At 46.5% G+C, this 24,258-nt stretch overlaps 1 protein-coding gene across 2 annotated transcripts in view; it reads left to right on the forward strand.

Annotated features, from left to right (window-relative positions):
* The window catches only part of Eip78C (Ecdysone-induced protein 78C), a 134,143-nt gene that overhangs the window by 9,579 nt on the left and 100,306 nt on the right, over window positions 1-24,258 (forward strand). Inside the window, exon 1 of one of the 2 annotated variants that reach the window (XM_084601860.1) lies at window positions 13,116-13,140. The exons of the other annotated variant lie outside the window; for it this stretch is intronic. Coding sequence (XP_084457986.1) covers window positions 13,131-13,140 — 10 coding nt within the window. The 5' untranslated portion in view covers window positions 13,116-13,130. Of the gene's footprint in view, window positions 1-13,115; window positions 13,141-24,258 lie in introns of those variants that run through there. 2 annotated transcript variants of the gene reach the window in all.

A 24,258-nucleotide genomic window follows, 5' to 3' on the forward strand; every position in this document is an offset into this window, starting at 1 on the left:
CTTAGTTACTTAGCCAGGTACATCGGAAACCGTTTCTTGCCATCAAGGAGCAAATAGCGAGATGCCGCTTTGTCAGACGTTTTACTATACCTTTTCGCCAGCCTGCAAGACAAAGTGCACTCCGTTTACTGCAGAAGTGCCCTCGGGGTCTGAGAATAAATAAATAAATAAATAAATAAATAAATAAATAAATAAATAAATAAATAAATAAATAAATAAATAAATAAATAAATAAATAAATAAATAAATAAATAAATCCTTTATTTCGTATCGGAAGCTGGGGATGGAGGACGGATTGCGCCCAGAAGTTTCTCTGTCAATGTCTTTGGTCTTTTTTCGCGCTACATTTTGATACAAACACACTACAACATCAGATAACTGTTGAATTACGTTTGCTGCAAACAGAAAGAATAGAAAGAAATTTATAACAATGCAAAACAAACGTGGAACATCGCTTGTTGTAAGGGAAATGACCAGCAAGGTGTCGATCCGGTGTTAATGTTAAAATGCTAAACATAAGGCTGAGTATATTAGGTTAAGGCATGTGTCTAGACATGCAACACTTGGCAGCTCACTCTGATAAAACTATACAAGATACAAGTACAGTACGGTGTGGGTCTATTGTACAGCGAAAATTAGAACTTTCGAGCTTCGGCCTTTTTCTTTCTCAGAAAGGCAGAAAAGGATACTAACGATTCAAAAGCAGGGATGATTACTGTATGTAATAACAGAGACAAGTGCAAATTGTGCGATATTCAGACTCATTTAGTTTCGAAAAATCCCATAGCGAGCGGTATGCAATCATTAATAAAAAGACTAGCTCATATAACACAGATACAGACATAGGAGAAGACAGGACGAGCGCTCGTCCTATCTTCTCCTATGTCTGTGTCTGTGTTATATGCGCTAGCCTTTTTATTAATGATGACACACCAACTGGCCCAGCTTCCTGCCTTGGGATGCAATCGAAACACCAGGCGCATATATGCACCATGAAGGGGGACTTAAACGGATAAAATAGGTGTGCATGACAAAAATCTCCGACCGATAATAATAATTTCAACTCAGGAAGAGGTTGCGTTTGTGGCAACACTGCACAGTACAAACTAAGATGACAGTCTTATCCGGATCTACGTGCGGTGGCTTTTTCGCCTGGTGCCGTTCTTTGATTTCTTTTTTGTGTCAAAAGCGAATGAATTATAGCGGCCAACCAAGTATTGGAGTGAAGAAACAAACTCCGACCACGTCGAAACAGTCGATCATCCCTCAATACGTCTGGATTACACTGTGAGCCGCATCAGAGCTCGAGATAAAAAGACTCCTCAGAGAGCCCAGCGTGGTAGGAGGCCAATGCGGATGCTTTACCAGCTTCTCTGAAAGGTGAAAACATCCGTGTTTTGCAAATTCCATCAAACTGACGCCATATGAATCGAACAACGCTCGCTTTCGACTTTTTCCAGCCGCTTGTTTGTGAAACATTGGATTTATCCGCAGCTGGATACAGTTGCGTCATCAGAGCAGCCTAAAGAATGCTATGAGAAACAGTGAACATGGCTGTGCTCGCTGTAAAGCTGCAGCTCCGTAAACCGCTTCAGCGGGTGTCCGGAAGTACAGAGATGGAACGACGTTCTACATGTGAAACAAGCGGTACCCATATAGGTTTATTTTTCTTTTTTTCTTTTTTTTTTTTTTTTTTCAGAGAATTCAGTGGCATGCGTGATGCGGCGCCATGCGTTAAGCAACTATACGAGAACGTATTCAGGAGGTGTTTTGAACGCGAATTGATCCACAGGGCGCTGTCAGTGCGCGATGATCGGTAGTTGTCTTACGTGTACCAAGGGTCCGGGGAGGTCGAGAAGAGCAACATCGGAACATGATGAGTGGGCAGCTCGCAGCTTCCTCTCTCAAGTTCCGAATAAGCCTTGAATTTAAAGGGAAGTAAGCGGCAGTGGGATTTGAAAGGGGCTGAGGAAACAAGAGGAATCATGCAAACTCTATATACTCTATATACCATATAACTACACACTCGGTTTGGCAATCTATCTGCAGCAATATATACGAAAGGTTAAGGTGATATGGGTCAAGTGCTATAGGTAGCGCGCACAACGCGATAGTGGGTGCGTTCTCGTCGTCCAGCAATTAAGACTTCATCGTAGACGCCATTGTAGACGTCTACATGTTCGCGTACTGAAACATATCTACTCCTCTATACTCGTCTACGTATACGAATAGAGGAGTAGACCTCGCGGAATAAAACAAAAAAAAGTGTTTTGGATAACTATTAGAATATTGTTTTTTTTTTTTTTAATATTACTATAATGCAGGTCAAAAACACGTCTTTAACGGTTCGCAGGTTTCTTGCAGCTATAACAGTACGTATTTCGTTATCACAGTGTAAATCGACTATCGGTCCCATAGAGTTATCGGTCCGTTTACTTATAGCATACCGTACTGCTCGCGCAGTAGGCCCGCTTGCGGTAGACAACGTTACCGACGCTATTACGTTTTTATTGCTGGTATTGAAGCGTGCATGCTTCTCGGAAGTGCTCGTCCACAGAGTCCTGTAAACATAAAATGTGCAACAAAAGAAAAACAAGATTCGTCTTATTACACCTGTCGTCTGCGGTCACTTGGCAAGGAAACCAAATCCAGTTACTAGTTTTTGTAACACACAGGCTAAAATAAATGAGCAGCAAGTCACCATCGTCAGGTGAGTTTGTTCTTATGAGATTAAGTGAAGGATCGGTCTTTACACATAACCAAATATGCACGGAACAGTTAAGTAAACGTGACATTATTGACGCCGACCAAATACACAAAAGAAAAAAAAAACACAACGTGACGTTTCGACTCCCATACATCAACCTTAATTGTTCACAGTAAAAAGAAAAAAAAAAAAAAAGACAAGTGTATGGGAGCCGAAACGTCATGTGTTTTGTTTTTTTTTTTCTTTTGTGTTTTTGGTTGGCGCCAACGTCACGTCTAACAGTCCATCCCAACCAGACGGGTTTTCGTCAAACTCGCGAGTTCAACAGTTCGCTACGGCTACCTACAGCATAAGAGAGAAGCACATGCGTGTGCTGTAAACCACCTGGCCAAGACTCAAGCAACCGTCACCATAAAAAAAAAAGAGAAAAAAAAAACAGACCAGCAGCGTCCACCTCTTTAGCAAAGCGCTGAGTCATTCGCTTTCCTCTTGCGAGATTCATGAATATGCAGTGCTATAGAACCCCACATCCATGAAAGCTGATTATCCGCTTGTTTACGTACGCATTAACGGAACGGCTCGCATTTGGAAGATGGTGCATATTCATACTCCGGTAGGCGCGAAGAGCCTGACTCGTTCAGGCGCGCAGATCCGCGCACTGGTCCGCTTACACAGGAAAGTAGCCTGCATCGATGCTGACTTCGGCGAAGCAGTCTTCTTGGACGGCTTCGCGAGAATTAGAACGCGCCCTAAGATGACAGCTGTATTGACGTCTAAGTAGACGTCTACTTGAGAGTATTTGAACGCGCCCAATGTTCACACTGTATTCTTACACCGTGGTCGACAGCATGCGGAAACATAGTGCGCGACACCCTGATTAGCCCAGGTCTCCCTTACCTTCCGTAGTGCTGCAAGAAACTTGTACAGCAGTTCATGATGATGTACGATTTACAAACGTGCCTCAAATCGGCTAATTGCCTCCTTATCTTCGATTACATCAGTTGTGCACACACCGTTACTGAGGGAGATGAGGAACTCCTTATAGAACAATTCTTCAAAGCGAACATTCGGGTGATTTCGAGGATTTGCAAGATATATTTGAACTTAGATCATGCTCGCTACCGAACTTTGTCGACAAACCGGCGCGCAACCACACTTGACGCAGTGCATATATCCAAATTACATGCACTGAAGGTTTTCATGTTTTTTTTTTCTTCTCTGCTCACGGATACCCCCATTGAGCACCTTCCCAGCACGGGGAAATGGAACTCCATGCGGCGTATGCGCTGACGTCACAGCGGCCGCCATTTTGACGCATGGAGCATGGCGATAGGCCACACGCATGTCTAATGGCTAGTCGCCACCTGCGGTGGCTTGCACTGCCGAAGCTGTGCGCTGTATCGATGCCCTCGGTGTATTTCTTGAACTCGGCTTTATGCATTTTTTCTTTGTATGAAGTGTAGCTTTTGATGTCGGTTGTCTTTAAACGTTTTTTTCTTTTTTTTTTTGTACAGGAGACAGTTTTTTTTTTTTTAATGAGAGGGGGGGGGGGGTCTGAGCTCGAGCCACGCGGTCATTCTTGGAGCCTAACCTTGAAATAGTTGTCAATGGCATCGAGAAGGGCAAACGCGATTACCTATAGAATTGTTCTTTGGAGCGGATGGCCTACGGTTAATCATCTAGAAACGGCCCCTTGGCAGTGGTCAGTCGCAGTATTTCTGAAAGACTTAACTTATTATATTTTAACCACTCTACAAGAGCGGTTTCCATCGATTCAACCGACCGCAAAATTTCTGAAATCCGTTTTCTTGCCATTCATATTGAAGATCCTCAGGTGGTCGAAATTACTCCTTAGCTCTCCGCTATACGGCACCTCTTTCTCTCTTTACGCTTTAACTCCCACCTTCATCTGCTTCATGGTTCGGGGAGGCTTTCCCCTGATGGGGCTGGGACAGGTAGGTCACCGCCGCTTGCGGCGGGGGCTTGCCTGCCATCGAATTTTTGTCTGTTGTAGGCCGTCATTGCACCCGCCACCGCTTCGGTGGTGGACGACGGCTGTTGTTGCGGCGCGCGTCTTTCTCTCCCTCTCCCTTTTCTTTCTTCTCTATTTTCTCTTCTGTTTGCACAAGGCAGCGGAGGTGGCTCAGCTACAGAGCCAGTAGCAGGCCCGTGCATTTTCTTTTCCGTCAGCCTCGCTTCCCTTACGGCGCGGTTCAGATGTCCATATAGCAAGTGGGACTGCGTCTTTCCTTTCCTGCGAACAAATTATTATTATTATTATTATTATTATTATTATTATTATTATTATTATTATTATTATTATTATTATTATTATTATTATTATTATTATTATTATTTGAAGAGGAAGAAGTACTATTATTATTCATTTTTTATTCATGCAATTCACTTTGCGCTCCACTTGTTCTCTATAATTGCGTCATTCTGACTCCTTAAAGCCATTATTTATTGGTGCGCTCCCATCCCTTAACATGAACAGTTCATAAACATTTTGTATTTTAACTCCACTGAAACACAACCTTGTAGCCAAGAGTGGCTTCGTCAAGCAGAGATTATTGCCATTCATTCTCAGGCAATCTGCAATACTTTAATTTTTTTTTATCTCGATGCATGAACGATGGTCATAGCCCCTGGCCTTCCTCTACCAATAAAAGTTCATTCATTAATTAGGGTGCCCATTCCTGGATTTAGCATGGATGCAAAAACAAAGCACCCATGTGTTGTGCGACGTCAGTGCGAGTTAACCCCAGATGGTTGAAATTTCCGGAGCGGGCCTTCAACCATGGTGTTCCTCACAGCCTGTCTCCCTTTGGAATAGCAAACCTGATAAATTAAACCAAACCAAACCCATATTCATTGATGTTTCAAAAACACAGTCGAAAAATTGTTTCACCGCTTAGACAAAGCAACTCGGGCGATTTGGCGAGGAAGGTCAGCAGGTCCACTGCGGAAAATACGCGCAGAAGAAGCGTCAGAAAGAGCAGAACGCATTTCAATCGGCTATTGCACCGAAGTATCCGGGTTCGAATCCGACCGCAGCGGTCGCATTTCGATGGAGGTAAACGCAAAAAGGCGTCCGCGTGCTGTGCTTATGCGATGTCAGTGCACGTCAAAGACTCCCAGTTGAACGAAATTATCCCTGAGCCCTCCTCTATGGCACCTCTTTCTCTCTTTCACTTCTATTCTCCTCCCTTACCTTACGGTGCGGTTCAGGGCTGCTGAGAGAAGTATTCCATATACGGCGCTTTTCCCTTCCTATGAATTGATTAACAATTTACATTGCACTCGGCGCGTAATGCGTCAGAAAGAGCAGCAGTCATTCTGTACGCATCCACTGCCTGTCGGAGATGGAAGAAAGCAAACGTTTGTGTGTTTTCTTTTACTTATAAAACCCCAGAAAAGTTCGTTTGCATGCATACGGGACACTGCCTGCCTACAAACGGTCCCAAAATCCGCAGGGTGTAAAAAAATATATATATAACATAAGAAATTTGGCAATAGCATCGTGGCATTTGTGTATGACAGTCCACTTTCCTATGGGAAGTCATTCGGGAAGGGGCCTCGATGGTATAGGCTCCGTCAGCAGAAAAAAATCATAAAAACCGCTCAGTGGAAGCAATTTGGCTTGCTGTGCCAATAGTGTGAATGCATGCCGTTTTACGATACCTCAGTGCCGTGAACAGACAGACAGAAAAACTTTATTAATACGTTGGAAATCAGGGCCCCCGCACGACCCCACTGCAACTTACGTGTTTATGTCCCTCAGGCTCATAATACTGAGCCCGGGCGGTGGCGATGGTCTGCACGGCCGGGTCCTCCGAGCGTAGCAGGGTTTCCCAGGTCTTGAAGTATACTCTAGGACTAGGCGCCACGGAGGAGGGTCCGCCGGGCACAGGGAGGGGATGTGGAGGGAAAAGGCAAAGGGTTGTGGGCATAGAGTACAGGTAGGAGGAAGAAGGGGGGGGGGGGGGGGGCAGGCGATGGTAGCGGCATATGGTAAGAGGAAAAAGTGTGTGTTGGCAGTCTGCGCCATATATTGTTGCGTGTTTATTGTCTAGAGAGACAGAGAGAGAGGGGGGGGGGGGGGGGGGGGGGGTAGAACATGGTTCTGTAGGCCTGCGTCAGCTCGCTGAACGATCGTGCATGCGCCTTTTCTTGAATCCCGGATAGAGGCCACCTGAGCCCGGTTTAAAGAACCTCTGGTCAAAAGGTTGGCAGCTTCGTTTCCGGGATTTCCGGAGTGCGCAGGCATCCATATCAGCTCCACACAGCACGGTGAGAGTGCATCGGGCGAGCCCAGTATGCTAAAAAACAGGGGCACGCACTCGGCCTCGTGCAAAATTTAGAATCGCAGTTTTCAAATCTGTTAAAATGTCCTGGTCTATGCGGCGCTGGTCATAGTAGGACGGATGCATATTTTTTGGAGCAGGCCTTACTATTCAGATATTATTAGTCGATAATCCCTGTGAATCACCCTGGTTGTTTTTCATCCCCCCCCCCTCCCCCTTAATCTCTCCCCGCCTGCGCTTTTATCGCAGAATTCGTTCGCGCGGTGCTCCATGTGCATCATGTTTCTCATGCGGCTTTCCGAAATCAGCCGTAAATTTACTGTGTTGTGTACGTCCGATATTTGTTGTTGTTGTTGTTGTTGTTGTGGCTGTTGGAAGAAGGAAATGAAAATGCACGGGCCCGCTACTGGCTCTGTAGCTGAGCCACCTCCGCTCGTGCAGACAGTAGAGAAAATAGAGAAGAAAAGGAAGAGGGAGAGAAGGACGCGCGCCGCAACAGCAGCCGTCGTCCACCACAGCAGCGGTGGCGAGTGCAATGACGGCCCACAACAGATAAAAATTTCGTGGCAGGCCAGCCCCCGTCGCAAGCGGCGGCGACTCACCCGTCCCAGCCCCATCAGGGGAGTAACATCTACCCTCGTGTCTTATTGCAAAGCCATGGAATACCGACGCGCCCAAGTTTCCGCTCTTCACGCCCTCAGCACTGACACGCTTAATCTACATCGCGCCCATCGCTCCTCGGCAAACTTCGCGACGTCTTGGGAAGGTGTCGGAGCAAAGCCTGACCTAACTAAACCCATGAAAAAAAAAAAAAAAAAACCGGGACAGCGCTGGGGCGAAGAGCCAAGACAGAAACATGCGCGTGCAGAAAAGGGGGAGGAAGGACTCCTGGCGCGAACCCACCACTGCAGTCGTTTGGCACGTTCCGCGAGTAGCTGGCCCGACCAATTTGTCTAGTCGGGACAGCGGCGACGGCGGCGGCGGCCGGGCTATACTTATATAAGCGACAGCGCTCTCTCGTAAATGAGGCCGTCGCATTGTTGCTGCTGTCCTAGCGTCGTATAACACTTTTGTTCAGTTGTTTTTGCGTTTCAGCTGTCCAGTTCTTGTTTCGTAGGACGCGGATAGTAGATTGTTTAACGTGACCGTGCCTGGCGCGCTGCAAGAGTCTCTTATCTGCGCCTGAAGAGGCGGTGTAACATCTCGGAGATACTGCGTATAAAAACGCAAATAATAAAACGAACATTGCTTAAAAAGAAAAGGAAAAGATGGCCACTATAAGGGAATCACATGTTGTAATCGATGCAGTAGTGAAGCGAGCAGCCAGCTATAAAGTAGAAAATTGGACGAGTTGGCATGGATTCATGCTGTTGTTGTGTAGTGTGGGTATTCGTCTCTGTCATCTTCCTAACTGTGCCACAGCAACAAGCAGGCAGCTATATCGGGTGGAATTATTAAGTATTTCGTGCGCCACGTGTGTCGGCTTCGCCGCACTATTCGTCTGCCGTGAAAACGGTTAACGGTGCCACACGTTTCCTTCCTTCCCGGTACTTTCCCTCCGTGTCCACTGTACACTGTGTAGAGAAGTCAAATGAATCCCGCCCTTGCTATAACTCTACGCTGTGTTAGGAATGTTGACGTCGTTCGCGTATCACTGACTGAATATCTCCGTAATGTAACAGTGCATGTGAGTGTCTTCTGGCCAAGTAAACTTCGTTTCTTTTGTGATATGTGACGTCATAACACCTTGTGATGGTCACCTCGTGAAAACCGTCAGTAGATTTCTCTGCCGCCCTTCAGTACTTCCTTTGTTACGCGTCAGTTGCCGCTGTCACCTCATTTTGCATCGACGCCGAAACTCGAGGTTCCTTTCACGGGCAGTGAAATTCGCTAAGCACCTACTCGTTAGTGTTCTTCGTGTGGCCCAGTGCTTTTTACTTCGCATATCTCGCGGCTGGAGCAGCCGATTTTTAATTAGTTCATCATTTCCCTCTTAAGCGCAGCGAGTGTCCCTTACTTCCTTTGTGCCGAGCTGCGCCAAAACTGAGATGAAAGATGATGGGCAGATTAGGGGATACACAGTACACGCATTTTGCTTCAGACCCAATGCGTGTCTTTGGCAGGACCTACTACCTATTCCTCTTGCAGCCGTATACGCGCTACGGGAAATCACAAACAGCACCGGTTGCTTATGATGATGAGATACTTATTTTTTACACGCTAATAAACCTTGTTATGCATATGGCATTGCGTTACAGTTAGGGCCTATTAACAGCTCTCGTATCCTGTCAGTTTCATCGCTTACTTGCAGCAGTGACCGCTTGAACAAAGGGAGAGAGAGAAATAACCCCTGAGTCCACTAGTATGTGTTTTGGGGGGAAAGGAACCTTCACTGCGCTGGCCTTATGCAGGGGTTCAATTTTTTGGAGGACAATTCACTAAACTGACAAACAGTATAAACTCAAGAACAAACTCAAGCAGTGGGCTAGAAATAAGTAAATTAACCGAGCGAGAGGTTTGATGTGCGCACCACATGAGCGAACTAAGAAAAAATCTGCGGTGTTTAACTCTGCTGAAACCGATCAAGGCGTGCGAAAGCATTGTTTGGCATGTTTTGCATACCAGTTCGTCATTGAGAGACTGGCACTGAGTTTGGCGGTATCAAACGCCTTTTTGTATAAATTTTATAAATTGGTTTACTGGAAAGAAAAGGCACAGTATCTATGGACACCTGAATTGGTTTACTGAAAAAGGAAAGGCTCAGTATCTGTCACACTTTTTCTGCGGACACCTAAACTACGTCATAACTTTTGCAAGCGCTGAGGCAGACATACACGAGAGAATGAATGAATGAATGAATGAATGAATGAATGAATGAATGAATGAATGAATGAATGAATGAATTTATTTAGCCAAAGGGAATTCTCCCGGCGTGGATGGGGCAGACCAGGGCCCCAGTGGCCTTTGCCGTCTTGCGCGCTCTGTTGATCAGTTTGAGCTGGTCATCAGGCGTCGAGCAGGACAGCGCAGCCTCCCACTGCTGCGATGTCGGTGTGGCGTTAATTGGTGCTACCTGTGTTTTTTGACACGCCCATGTAGCATGGTAGAGTTTGGGGGCTTCCCCGAATAGTGGGCATTTATTCTCATATGTTGTGGGATGGATTTTATTCAGTAGACTCAGGTTGGGGTATGTATTGGTCTGTAGCTGTCTCCAGGCAACCGACTGCTCTCTATTAAGGTCTTCGTGCGGAGGTGGGTAGATCCTCCTTAAGGCTCTTTGATGTTCAAGGATGGCTCCATAGCATCTAGTGATTGCGTCCAGTTCCCAGTCGTCGTGCGCCTCCCGATTGGCGTATGCTCGGGCATTGGCGTCGGCACGTTGATTACCTTTGACAGTCTCATGGCCTGGTGTCCACGTTATGAAGCATCTCGAAAATGTGATTTCATTGCCTTGAGTATGCGGATGGCCACAGTGGATATGCGTCCGCTGCTATACCTTCTGCATGCTTCTTGCGAGTTCGTAATTATTTGTGTAGTAGCCTTCTCACTCTGGTGGGTGATCGCAAGAGCGATTGCCACTTCCTCAGTCTCGAGAATGTTGTTGCTCTTGATTGAGGCGCAGTTGATTTCACTAAGCTGGTGTTCAACCACGCTGGCTACCTCTCCGTATTGTTCTTTGTATGTCGTCGCGTCGACTCGACGTACAATATGTTTCTTTTTTTTTTCCCTGCGAAGCTTCTTTCGTGCGCCTCCGATCTTGCCACTCTTCTGGCCTTGTGTATTTTCGGATGCATCTTTTTCGGAATCGGGCTGACCGTAATGATCTCTCTTATCTCCTTCGGTATGCTCTCCGTGCTATTTATTTCTGTGCAAACATCTCTCCTGCCTAGTATATTCAGCGTGTTCCTTCCTGTTTGCGTCTGTATGAGTCTTATTTTCTGCGCAAGAAGGTGGGCCTCGATGTGCTCTTGCACTGTGTTGTTTATGCCTAGTTTAGTGAATTTTTCCCTCGAGGTATTGACCAGTAGTCCAAGAGCGCATTTGTAGGCTTTCCTCAGGATTGCCTCCAGTTGTTCCTATTCTTATTCGAGCGCAATTCGGGAGGGGACACCAGATACAATGCGACTTACAACGAGGGCCTGTAACAGCCTACATGTGTCCTCCTCGGACATTCCTCGTCTTCTGTTGGAGATTCTTGCGATCATTCGCGTGATCTGCGCTGTGGTATTTGCTAGCTGCCTGGCTGCTTGATCTATACGGCAGTTGCTTTGTATCCGCATGCCTACGATTTTCATTTGCGACACTTATGGGATCTTCTTCCCCCCATATGCAGACGTCTATGAAGTTGCGCAGATCGTACCCTCTTCTGTGGACTCGAGCACCTCAGATTTCTCCGGGGAACATTCAAGTCCGCAATGTCGGGCGTATGCGTTGACAGTGTCTGCTGCTCTCTCGCAGAACCCGGTCCCAGAACCCGGGGTGTATTTCGTTTAAACGGGCTGGTCTGTTATATGTACCTATCTGTAGGCGTCGCCACCTAAATTCCTCCGCTTTGGAGAGTCCCTTGGCTGGGGGTGGATATGATATTTTTTGCAAGGGAGTCTGCAGTGCTGTAACTTCTCCGCGTACGTCGCCAGAGGGCCGTAATAGGGGGGTGGGAAGGATGGTGGGGTCGAGTCCCGGGGGAGGAGAGCTCGGGCAGCGGCATGTCCGCACTCGCGCGGACATCTTAATCACTGCGCCACACCGCGGCGAGGCTGATTTAGTCTTTGGGGAAAGGAAAGGTGCAGTATCTCAATTTATGACGGACACCAACACTTGGAAACAGCAGCATACAATTGGAATCCATATTACAAACATGCCCCCCGACTTGACTATAGCAGATGGATGCTGAATGAGAAAGTGAAATGATATGGCACCGCCCTGAACGCTGCACAAGCAGTGTTTTGCGTCACAGTTTTGATGAGAAATCGCGTTTTATTTTTGTTACCATTTGATGTCGATTTCGGTGCACTCTTCCCGCTCACACCACTCATGAAGCATGTAAAGCTTTCGCCTGATAATGAATCACACGCTCCAGCATTAACGGCGTTAGTCACGGCTGACACAGATGTCTACGCAAGTTGTCTTGTCGGCTACGGCTAAATGTCAGATATAATATCCCTGCGATTGGCTTGAGCTTATATATGGGCAACCCTTCGCGATAAGTCACGTACAGCCGCCCAAATCTTTAACTACTGTCCGCGATGACCGCTTTAGATTAGGCGAGGGTTTGGTGAGCATCTGCTTAGACTGCGAGCGTCGGTCGCGCAGGCTAAAGATATTGGCTGATGTGTAATAATCAGCCAGGATAGCTTTAAAAAACGGTCGCCTATAGTATTTTTGTAAGCGCCAGTGCAGCTCTAGGCCAGTTGTACATTCGTTCGTTTCCCTTCTACACAGTGCATTCGAAAGGTTTGAAACTATCTGACTTGTTTATATTGTCTTCTTACAGAAAGAAATGAAAGGTGAGTGCAGTTAGCATCTTGAGAAACAGCGGTGTCGTGACGTGTGGATGTTAGGACCCGAGAAAAATCCCTTGTTAACGACGATCGACATTTCTTTGTGTGCTGTTGGAGCATGCCTCTTCAAAAAAAAAAAAAATATGAATATTCAAAAGCTCTCCTCCCGAAAATACAATTCCCGACTGAAAGGTACAAAGTGCGCGCAGAGCCTTGGGCGCACTCTTAATAATTGGCGCATAGCTGCAGAGAACATGCGACTGGTCAGCCATATAGGGCACCACACACAGAATTTCCCAAAAAATGTTGTGGTGCAATGTTACGTGTTCGACTGTGCAGTGCCACAAAGAGAGAAGAAAAAATGGTTAATTATTTACCGGTACGCGCAGCACTGTACCGAAGAGCCAACATTTGTTGTTGTTTTTGTTGTTGTTATTGTTGTTGTTGTTGATGATGATGATCTCCTGGGCGACGCCTGTCTAGCCCTCTGTAGTGCGTGATGTAGTAAATGCATATCGTATCTTTCAAGAAGCGGACTCGTGTGTGAGCAGCCCTTCCGTGGCCTTGACTAAGGGCGAGAGGACCTTTAGAGATGGATCGACGGACTCCTGTAGCATGCCTAAGAGTAAGCAAATGGTTTCTGGTTTGTTTTTCGAAGCCTGACATCAAGCCTGACTGGGTTCTTAGCGTTTATGTTTATTTATACTAGTTGTGTATGCGTTTTGAGTTTATTTTATTTTGTTACATAATTACATATTGTTTTGATTTTGTGATGTTTATGTTCCATCCTGTAGTACATAGGAAGATATGCTTGGTTCCACGACTTTGGTTTTTGTTTAGCAGTCACAGCATGCACTCAGTTAATAACTGCTCGCCCACCTTGGCACCCAAATATGAAAAAGAAGTTAACTTAAAAGCAATTTATTTCAGAATTGTATAATTTTCCTTGCATGGCGTGCTTAGTGACGAGCCACCAAATGCACAGCTGCATATTAAAATGGAACCGCGACTGACTCTAACGGCACGTCTGGTAGCAAAGCGAGCAGGAAAGCAGCTCAAGTGAGAGGTGTGTCACAGCGAATGCCATGGGTATTGCGCACGAAGAGCTACGTTTTGAAAAATTTTGATTTGATGAAGTGCCAAGTTGCATCACTATCCGCACGTATACCGTATACCGTAATTCTTGTTTGAAGTAACTCCAGGCAGACCTGATGTTTGCCAATAAAATGGTGGGCTAAGTCAGCGCTTGTCTTTTCTATCCTTAGTCCTTCATTTATGTTGCGCTGTTTGTCCTTTCGAAACTCAATACCAACTCGCCCCTACGCAGTGTTGCTGTAGAGCTCACAGGAGCACTGAAAACAAAGTTTCAAACTGAGCATCTACTGAGAAGTTGATTTTGCCATTGCCGGTATATTCAAGTTACGGCGATCGATTAACAAAGTATATACAACTGATCGAGTCACAAGACAGTGAATCCTCTGGTGCCTGGATGTGTTTGTTACACGTGCCGTTAGACACTCGTTAATCCAACGATGAATGAACCTTTGCATGTCACAGGTGCAGACCGGAACGCCAGGCTGGTTGCAATTTCTAATTAGTCGTAACAGCAACATAGGGAAAGGCCATCCGCCTGAACTCACGCATGCGCCTGGCGTATTGTTTTCTTTATATTTTTATGATGCTTGCTCAATAATTATTGTGAAGTTCATTTTACTTTTTTACCAGATTTTACTTCATTCATTCGACCCACCGAGGCGGATCAGAGGTCGTGGCGTCCGGCTGCAAAGATCGAAGATGCGGAATCGAAATACGGCCGCAATTAGACGCAGGCTAAATGCAGAGAACACATTGCGATATCACCATTTACTGCGGCACTCTAGTCGTACGCCAACTAACTGTCTCCAGCCTGACGCTTTGCGTTGTTAATCTGCAGTATCGCCGTCTTCATCTGCTTCTATCTATTCGAATTGAGGACAGTCCAAATGCAAGAGCCTGCGGATTATTATTATTATTATTATTATTATTATTATTATTATTATTATTATTATTATTATTATTATTATTATTATTATTATTATTATTATTATTATTATTATTATTATTATTATTATTATTATTATTATTATTAACAAAAATAATTACTAATAATTATTATTGAAAGTCACCTCGCAAGCGTGCAGAAAGTCATGCGAGATGGACTGTGGTTTGAACCAACAAGCTTAGTTTTTTTGTTTTTTTTCTTACTGTATATTCATTTGGGCTTGGCAATTTGGGTGCTGGCGAAGACTCTTGAGAGTTCCTTGGACTGCCAGACGATCAAATCAGTCGATATTGTCGACCATAAACCCTGACTGCTCATTGGAGAGTCAAATTTTAAAGTTAAAGCTCAGCTACTTTGGTCATCTGATGAGAAGAGAGGAGTTGCTGGAGAAAGATTTGATGTTGGGAAAGGTTGAGGGTCGCCGGAGAAGGGGTAGGCAGCGAACGCGATGGTTAGATGGCATCCTCGAGGCACTGCAGATGAAGTTATGTGATGTTAGGAAGATAGTGAGAGACCGGAAAGCGTGGCGTGACATGGTCCATAAGGTCACGAAGAGTCGGACACCACTGAACGTCTGAACTGAACTGATATTCATTACATAAAATATACGCTGAGGTCGCGTTGTCAACGAGTATGGGTGATTAAGCGACGGTCAGTTTTTTTATTTATTTATTTATTTATTTATTTATTTATTGCTTTTTCCCTGACTCCATCTGCCCTCATCATGGTTCCTAAGCGACTGTCAAATGTGCTCTATACTCTGTGCTCATTCTCCTATATCTATGTCACTCCCCTAACATATACACGCGGTCACAGACCCTGTCCTATATATACGTCCATCCCTCACATATTCCATTGTTGCGCGACATATCGTGAACCGCTGCTCAGACTGCCGAACATTATGGTTTTCTTCGTATTGATTTTTGGACCTACCGTTCCTCAGTCGTGATCAGCAGTCCGTCCCCGGAGTTCTTAGCAAGACATCAGCACCGAATCGGATATTTCTAAGGTATTCTCTACTTACTCCAACCCTCGCCTTTTCCCAAGATGTCAGTGCCAGTTAAAGAAGGCCATGTTGATCTATAGCCCACCACTATGCATGGCAGTTTTGTATTTTTTTTTTTCATTATTTCATTTCATACTGGTCACCTCCGTCAACAAAGCGGCTGAAGTGTGTAGTGCGAGCGGGGTTACTGATCCTTCTCGTCTTTGCGTAAAAAGAATTGCTGTTAACTTAATAATCAACCAACCCAGAATGCTCCGTTCAGGCTTCTGGTCCTCGGTCACTCGACCGGTATAGACGCACTAACTATATCTCGAACCGCATATATTTCGCATCTAAACTCACAGGTCCAGAAGCCACAAAGCGCAACGCGCTTTGCGCGTACATTCTGTGCGCGTGTCGCATATAAACAGACGCCGCGGTGGTGCAGCATTCTCTGCTCGCTGCTACGGTGCACGTGTCCGCAGTGCATTTGTCTCCCGCCGTCGCGGCGGCGGAATCGGGGTCGCAGCTGCCTGCTGTCGCGACGCTGACGGCTTCGCAGAGGCATACATCAGCGGGAGCGCCCGGAGCAGAGAGATATCCGCCGGAGATACAGCCCCGGCTCGGGACTGTATATCGACGACGACGACGATTGCCTGAGCGCGCTTTCTCTATTTCGCGCCGCGCTGCACGCGAGTCACACTGCAGTGTATACTATATACCCGAGTCTCTTATCGAACAAGAAACGGGCTGAACGAATATCCGTCCAAGTAGCACTGTAGCTTCCTTTAGAACATCCAATTTTGTGCGGCTTATAGAAGGTGTGTTCAATTTGCGCATGAATGCTTGCCGCTACACTTTCTTTCTTTCTTTCTTTCTTTCTTTCTTTCTTTCGCTACCTCTTTTACTACTTTGTACAAGAAGAGCACAAACATTTCAAGAAGCCTTTCTAAGAAGCTGACGGCACTCAGAAGATGCAGTATAATGGCACTGCAATGTGACGTCACGCATGACGCGACCAGCAGAGGTAAGCGACCATAGTTACAAATGGATCGGCAAGAGGCCCTTCAAATGTAATAAGCACGCGTGCGCTTGGAGCAGCAACCGCCACCACCCACCGACACATAGCTGCCGCGGGAGTCAATCCCATCCTCACGAGACTGAGCATATAACCTTTAGTGTTAAGTATGGTAAGGAACCGGGCCGGCTATCGCGCCTTGAGTGTTCGTCTCCTCCCTTGTAGTTGTCCTCGTTTCCCCCTTTCTTACTTCGAGTGGGAAATGCTGCGGATCCACTTCGCGGAGCGGACACAGCTGTCGCTCGATCAGCGTCATGAAGCGTCGCCGTCGCAGCGTATATATTCGGCCAGAAGACGCATTTTAGGGGGACTTTGTTTGGTACCGCCTGTGATATGAGCGCCGTGTTGATATATATATATATATATATATATATATATATATATATATATATATATATATATATATATATATATATATATATATATATATATATATATATATATATTTAGGCACGGCTCCTTAAAGCAGCAATTGATGCACGAAGTCTTACCCACTATAGCCATGTCATTGTCCTTTTGCAGCCAATAACTTCCTTGGGGTTTAACTCATTGCCGGTTAGATTTCTGCTCTCGTAAACAAAAGCTGCCGGATTCACAAGCGGCTTAGTTCTTCGGGCGGAGCCTGATCAAGGTCGCGTGGACAGGCAATGGGGTGCTTGCGTTTGTACGGAGTGCAGTATGAATATATGGTCGCCGCACTCTTCACGCGATGGCAAAATGTTTGCGAGTTTCCTAATCGTTTTCTTTTCACTCATTTAGGGAAAGTTTAATGGATACCCTAGCGAAAAAACCGTACGAGTCACAGTAACCACACACAGATTTCTCATACTAAACTCATACAAATATCATACAATCGCATATTTCTCATACGTTGAATGATATTTGTATGAGATGATATGAGATTTGTACGAGTTTAGTATGAGTTTAGTATGAGAAATCTGTATGAGGTTATTGTGACTCAAAGGTTTTTTTTTTTTTTTTTTTTCACTAGCGTAGCATCTTGGTAATCTCTGATGTACTGATGACGTTGTCATGGTAACTAATTCAGGAGCAGAATCGGAGCGCATGGTTTAAAGACTTAAACACTGAAAGCAGAGTGGTAGGTGTTTCGTTTTTTATTTGGTTTTTAGGGTTTGACTCCAAAAGCCACTCAGCCTATGAGAGACGCCGCAGTGGAGGACTGCGGAAATTTTGACCACCTGAGGTTCTTTAACGTGAACTTACATCGCGCATTGAAAAGCTGCCTCCACGGCCGGGATTCGATCCCGCATCCTTGGGTTCAATAGTCGAGCGTCCTATCCACTGAGCCACCACTACGGGGAAGAACGGTAGCTGTAAAAGTTAACACCGAGAGGAAAAGCCCAATGAATGTTCAACAGGGACCAACAGTTTGCTGAAAGCGGCGAAACGCCATATTAAAAACAGCATGTTGCTACACGGTCAGTTTATTTTGAGTCAAGCTCTGTGTGTAAATGGTCTCCAGGCGTATAGGAACAACAGGGCACCGGAAAGAAAAGACGCAGTGAGCGAGAAGAGAGAGCAAGAAAGTGTGCGGAAGCTATCGTTAGAGATAAGCGTTATCTTCGCCTGCGGCTGCTGGATAGACTTGAAAGCGCTGACGCACCACTAGCCTCTCTTGCAGATGGTGATAAGAAGCTGGCTGTTTGTCTCAACGGCGTCGAGAAATTGCCGGCCATCTCGACCATCCGACCACGCTAGGTGTACTATGTGCATGTATAGATATAGATATGTGATTAAAACCGCTATCTGAGATAGTTGGGAGTTATGTGTCACGGCGCAAGATATGGCTAAGCCTATATAAGAAATAGGCCGTGTACGCGGATCGCTGAATAGGAACTGAGTTCATCAATAACGTAATAAAAAAACGCACCGGTCATCGCATCGACACTGGGCGCGCACACTCTGTACCGCCAGGAGTAAGCGAGTTCGTGAATGTTGGATAATGGAGCAATTCAATAACCGTGTCGTTCTTGGGCGGCTCCCGTAATTCTTTTCGAAAGGAGAGATGGTACCTAGCGATTTTGCTTATACCTGCAGTCGTCAAAAACGCCTAACCGCTCCCCCGCATCGATGACGCCAAATACTCTCACATGCTGGCGTCTAGGAACACAGTCATGTTTACTGCGCCCGTCACCTTGATTGGCCAAGATCGGCCTTGCCTTTGTAGTGCTGCAAATAGATTGTGAGGCGGAGATTGTGAAATTGCTTGTTCTGCGCTGCGTGCTTTGCATCTGCGACCTGCGGGCGGATTTCAGCGCATCTAGCAGTACAGAGAAATACCGCCTCTCCCGATTGCTGCTTACGACGGAATGTGACGCTCATGATTTCGACCATTACGTCGTTGCTATGTCACATCAATTTCCCTGATCATCGCGCCTTCCAAACTGAGCAACACAACGACCAGCGCTGCTAGCACAATTTGCTGACGTGATATGCTTTCATACAAGATTTCATGCAAGAACAAGGCGTCTTTCGTGGCGACTTAACTAAGGGACACATATGAGATCTTCGAGGACCCTCCATCGTCCCTCCGTGCTCAGGAGTGTTTATGCTGACAGCTGATGCCCGCAACGACTGATAAGTGTAGTCAGCTGTGTTGAGTGTCAATCACAAACGTCCGACTCATGCTGCTTCTGGTATGCTTCACCCTGTGGCACCTCCTAAACCTCCTTTTTTGAAAGTCAACATTGCCCTGTTGAATTGTTTCCTCAAGCCGCTCAATGACAATCTCTCGATGTTCGTCTGCATGGATCATATCTCACTCGCTACTGTGGAGACGGCCTCTTTTCCCACGGCTAAAGCGTAAGAAGAAGCGATATTTTCATACTGCATTCACTCAACTTGCGACATGGACCCCCACGAACTAGTTTTGATAAGAAATCGCCAGTTTAACGCCGATGTAATTGAGAAACTCCGCCAATGCGCAACCAAGTTCATTCGACACCTTTCAAAAGATTGGTTTAACAGAGCACGCCAACAGAACGATCACAAATGTGCCCGCCTGAAGACCGTCGCTTAAGACGACTCTCAAGCCCGCTACGACGATCACCAGCACTATATAACTTACCTGCCTGCTGAATTAATCTGGCTGCTCAACATCAAGCTTGACACACCAGAAAATGCTGGCACACTACACTACCTCTTATGTCTCGTATAGCAATTTGCAGCGAGCTCAGTTATCGAAATGCGCGACTTACGCCAGTGGACGACGCTTCGTAAACATTGAAGTCGCTCACGTTGCTCGCTTTAAACGCAGACCTTATCATGACTTTCGCCTGCGGGGGAGGGGGAGGGGGGCAAATGTTTCAGACGCGACGGGCGTATATGAACCAAGAAGGGATAAAAAGAATAAAACGCGTGTTGGTATAAGATCAGTGTATAATAGTGAGGTGAGATGAGAGTAATTGTACAGTTCCTTGAATAAATTGTACGTTTCATAGTGTGCGTCTCATTGTTGTTGCGCCGGGGCTTAAAATTAACCGTGTTTCACTGCACGCCTGTTTTGAGGCGCGCCCACATATTCTCCAAGTAGTGCAGAAAAGCGAGTGAGTTTTTTCCGGGGTGGCCGGGCCAGAGTGCTATGAGGTGCAGCCAGCGTTACTCTGTACGGCGGGGTGATACGGAGAAGACGAGCTTCCAGGCCCAGCCGGCAGTAGCAGCAGGCAGCAGCCGGGTTCATCGACCCTGCGGAGCTAGTCACGTGGTGCGCGCCGGTGATGACGTCTCGCCGGGGATCCCCGGAGCCGCGCTGACTGCGACGCCGTGGTTGCGCTTGCTCTTCCTCCAGCGGCGGAAGGGCCCGGCAACTGTCACTTTAGTGGCCTACGCAGCTACCGCGCACTAAGGGGCCCGTTAGCCGCGGTTGAGTCGACGACGTCACACCGTGACGTCAATGACGCCGTGGGAAAAGACGGCAGCTTGTCTTCCTTGTGACGGCGTAAAGAGGAGGCTGACCATGCAATGAAGCAGCAAACTGGGAAAAAGAAACTATTGATGGCGGATAGCAGGAAACGTGCGTTCGTTCACATAGATATAATCTTCGTAAAGGGTGATCGCCCGGATAAAAAAAAAATAAAGAAACACGACAGGCCGCACTCATAGAGTCGAAATGCAGTAATGCCCGCCTGGGTTGCAATCACTAATGCTGCCAAAAAAGTCCTTTACTATACAAAACTCTCAAAGCCTTCAATGTTACTTTCGAAAGCGAAAAAAAAAAAAGTACTTCAATCACTAGGCGCTTGCAGTAAGCTTGGAAATTTACGACAGGGACTTTGCTCATTTTTTTTTTTTTTATTGTTTGAGTGCGCGCCAGCGGATAGCCTTTAAAGAAATGAACAAATAAAGTAAATCGTACGCGAAGCACACCGCGTGACGCATGAGTGCAATTCGCTTATTTTGGCATCGTATAGGATCAAGCGTTGCCTGTGATCTGGCGACACTCGTTGTAAATATAGCATAATCCCAATCTCGAAGGAATCCCGACGCCCAGAAATTTCCCCGGGGAAATCTTGCCCTCTTATTGCGCCTTCGATTGACCGGCCTCCGTCGCTGGCGTCACGAACGCCGTTAAACACTTCGCAGCCACAAATTACTCGCATTTTGTTTTTTTTCTTTTTCAGTATTGGCGATGTGCCGTTTGCCCCCCTCTTTTTACCGCCATGAACGTCGTTTAACACTTTCAACCACAAATTAGCCGCACTTTTCAGTATTTGTTGTGCATGTATAGTGGAGAGAGGCGCATGTCTAGTTGGTGAATAGTATTGGAATGCATCTTGCAACTGCGCAAAGAGACAAGAGACGAGGGAGAAACCAACGTGACTAATATCAGAAAAAAGAAAAAAAAAAGCTGAAGAATACCGATCTTTCTTGTCGAGTAGGAAGAGGGGGAAGAGGTGTCTCGTACTTTGCATCCGCGTATTATACTCTTATTCCGTTTACGCTCCTAACACCCTTATCAATTTCGTTGAATTCGCTTCTTATTCAAGATTTAGAGATGAGTCGAGTATGGCACGGTAGCTTTGCGAAGATTTCTTCGAGAGTCGCGAAATGGTCGTCTCTGCCTGCATAGGCGTTCACGCGTCGACGCCTGTCGATCGAGCGGGTCGCACAGCCGCGCCCCGACAAAGAGAGTGCCCCCTCCCCGTCTTCCGCTTTGTGCCGCAGTTTCTCCTTGCACCGCGGGATAAAACGCGAGCACCGCCTTTATTTCCGGCTGCCGCCGAGTGTCGCTACCGCGAGCACCGTTGATCATCTGGACGCGCCGCCTGCTAATTAGTCAAACGATACGCTTGTTACGTAAAAGGGGAAAAAAGTAATTAGCGCAATAAAAGCGAGCCTGCGTTTTCAAGCTCCGCGAAACAGTCCACTAGTGATACAGCGATTTTTCGATCGGGTTACATGTCGTTTTAGATTTCGATGTGTTGCCTATTTGTGTTTGCTTCTTCTGCGTGTCACCCCGCCGGAATGGCGCAGTGGTAACGGCGCTCAACTACTGTTCCCATGGATGCGGGATCGAATCCCGGCCTCAGCGGCCGGTTTTTGATGGAGGTGAAAAGCAAAAAGCGCCCGTGGGCTGTGCGATGTCAGTGCACGTTAAAGAACGCCAGGTGGTCGAAATTTCCGGAGTCCTTCACTACGGCGTCTCTCATAGCCTGGGTCGCTTTGGGACGTTAAACCCCACAAACCAAACCAAACCAATCTTCTGCGTATCAAACTTTGTATGTTCCAGGGGCTCCTAGACAAGCCTGTGCTTAGCGTACGGGACTAAGATGAATTTGCAGGGGAGAATAGAGAGAAACGACTTAAGCGCTCAATAGATCCTGGGCACGAGAGTGCTGGTTGTTCAGTTGATCCAACGCCAGTCAGGCACTCCAGGTTAATAAATAAGTTTGGGGGAGGGGAGGGGGAGAGAAAGGGAAATGAAGGGTTTCTGAGCGTCACTAGCAGTTGAAGGAGAGAGAGCTTCAGGTTGGCATAAGACGAACGCCAGTTAGCGAAGGAGGGCCTAGGCCACAGGTGAAAGAGGTGCACACCAGCTGGGGTGAGAAGGGTGTTGGTGGGAATCGTATAGAGAATATGAGTACGGGTGACTCTGAGTAGAGGATGCGGAGTGGGAGTGTGGGGTGGGACTCACCGAGCTGTGTGTAATGTGCCTTGAAGGTGTGTTTGTAGTGCAGGGTCTCGTCGCAGTTAAGGCGGCTCGGCCAGGGGACCAGAGGCCGCGGGCGAATTTGCGGAGCGGCTCACTGCCTCCGTTCCCAGCATGGCCAGAGGTCTATCGTGTAGAGGGCATGAAGGGCCTAGCGAGGTCATCGTGGTGGCAATTAGTGTGAAAAAATCATTACGAATTAACGGTCTGCCTCCAGATAATCGAGGGGTTGTGTACTGTGGCTGTGTAGAAAAGTTATCGATTTGGGTATCATCTCTACTATAAACGAAAAAAAAAAAAAAAAAACGTAGTAAACGAAGTGATGAAGCAGATTAAAAATTAGAAGAAATGAGAAGAGGAAAGCATCTTTGGAGGTGACTGCATATGTGTGACGTTCTGGGTGGTGGTTGCGGTGATGATTATGATGAAAACGTTTTATTGAAAGGAAGAATGAAAGGAATTATGAGATGGTTGGTTGGACCCTTATTCCAGGATTTCGTTGGCTAAGACCGCCGCCCTGGCTCTTTCCACGAGGGCTTGCTGGTCCTCGTGGTCAGATCTGAATAGGGCTGCCTCCCATGTTTCCTTCCCACGTTGGCTGTTCTATAATGTCCAGGGTTCTGTTAGCCTGGCAGGCCCGTATACTATTTGGTAAAAATATGTTTCTGCCCGCCAAATTCAGATCGGGCTGTAAATAATATGTTCTAATTCGATGGTGTGAATCTTTTCGAGATTAAGATCGTGCTAGAAAAACTGGCCACTCTGTATCATCATCATCATCAGCCTGATTATACCCACTGCAGGGCGAAGGCCTCTCCCATATCTCTCCACTTAACCCGGTTCTGTGCTAGCTGCATCCACTTGACCCCTGCGAACTTCTTAATCTCATCCGCCCACCTAACTTTCTGCCGCCCCCTGCTACGCTTTCCTTCCCTTGGAATCCAGTTTGTTACCCTCAGCGACCATCGGTTATCCTCTCTTCGCACTACATGTCCTGCCCATGTCCATTTCTTCTTCTTAATTTCCACTAGAATGTCGTTAACTTGAGTTATTTCTCTGACCCACTCTGCACGCTTTCTATCTCTTAATGTTACCCCTACCATTTTTCGTTCCATAGCCCTCTGGGTTGTCCTCAACTTAAGTAGAACTCTCTGGGTTAGCCTCCACGTTTCAGCCCCATAGGTGAGTACAGGCAAGATGCAACTGTTGTATACTTTCCTCTTGAGCGATACCGGTAAGCTGCTAGTCATAATCTGCGAGTGCTTGCCAAATGCGCTCCATCCCAATCTTATTCTTCTTGTTATTTCCTTTTCATGGTCCGGATCTGCGGTTACTACCTGTCCTAAGTAGATATATTCGCCTACTACTTCCAGTATTTCGCTACCTAATGTAAACTCCTGTTCCTTCCCGAGGCTGTTGAACATTACCTTAGTCTTCTGCATATTGATTTTCAAGCCTACCTTTCTACTT

This window comes from Amblyomma maculatum, chromosome 4, assembly GCF_055883805.1.
Source record: "Amblyomma maculatum isolate TAMU_Amacu chromosome 4, ASM5588380v1, whole genome shotgun sequence".
Lineage (NCBI taxonomy): Eukaryota > Metazoa > Arthropoda > Arachnida > Ixodida > Ixodidae > Amblyomma > Amblyomma maculatum.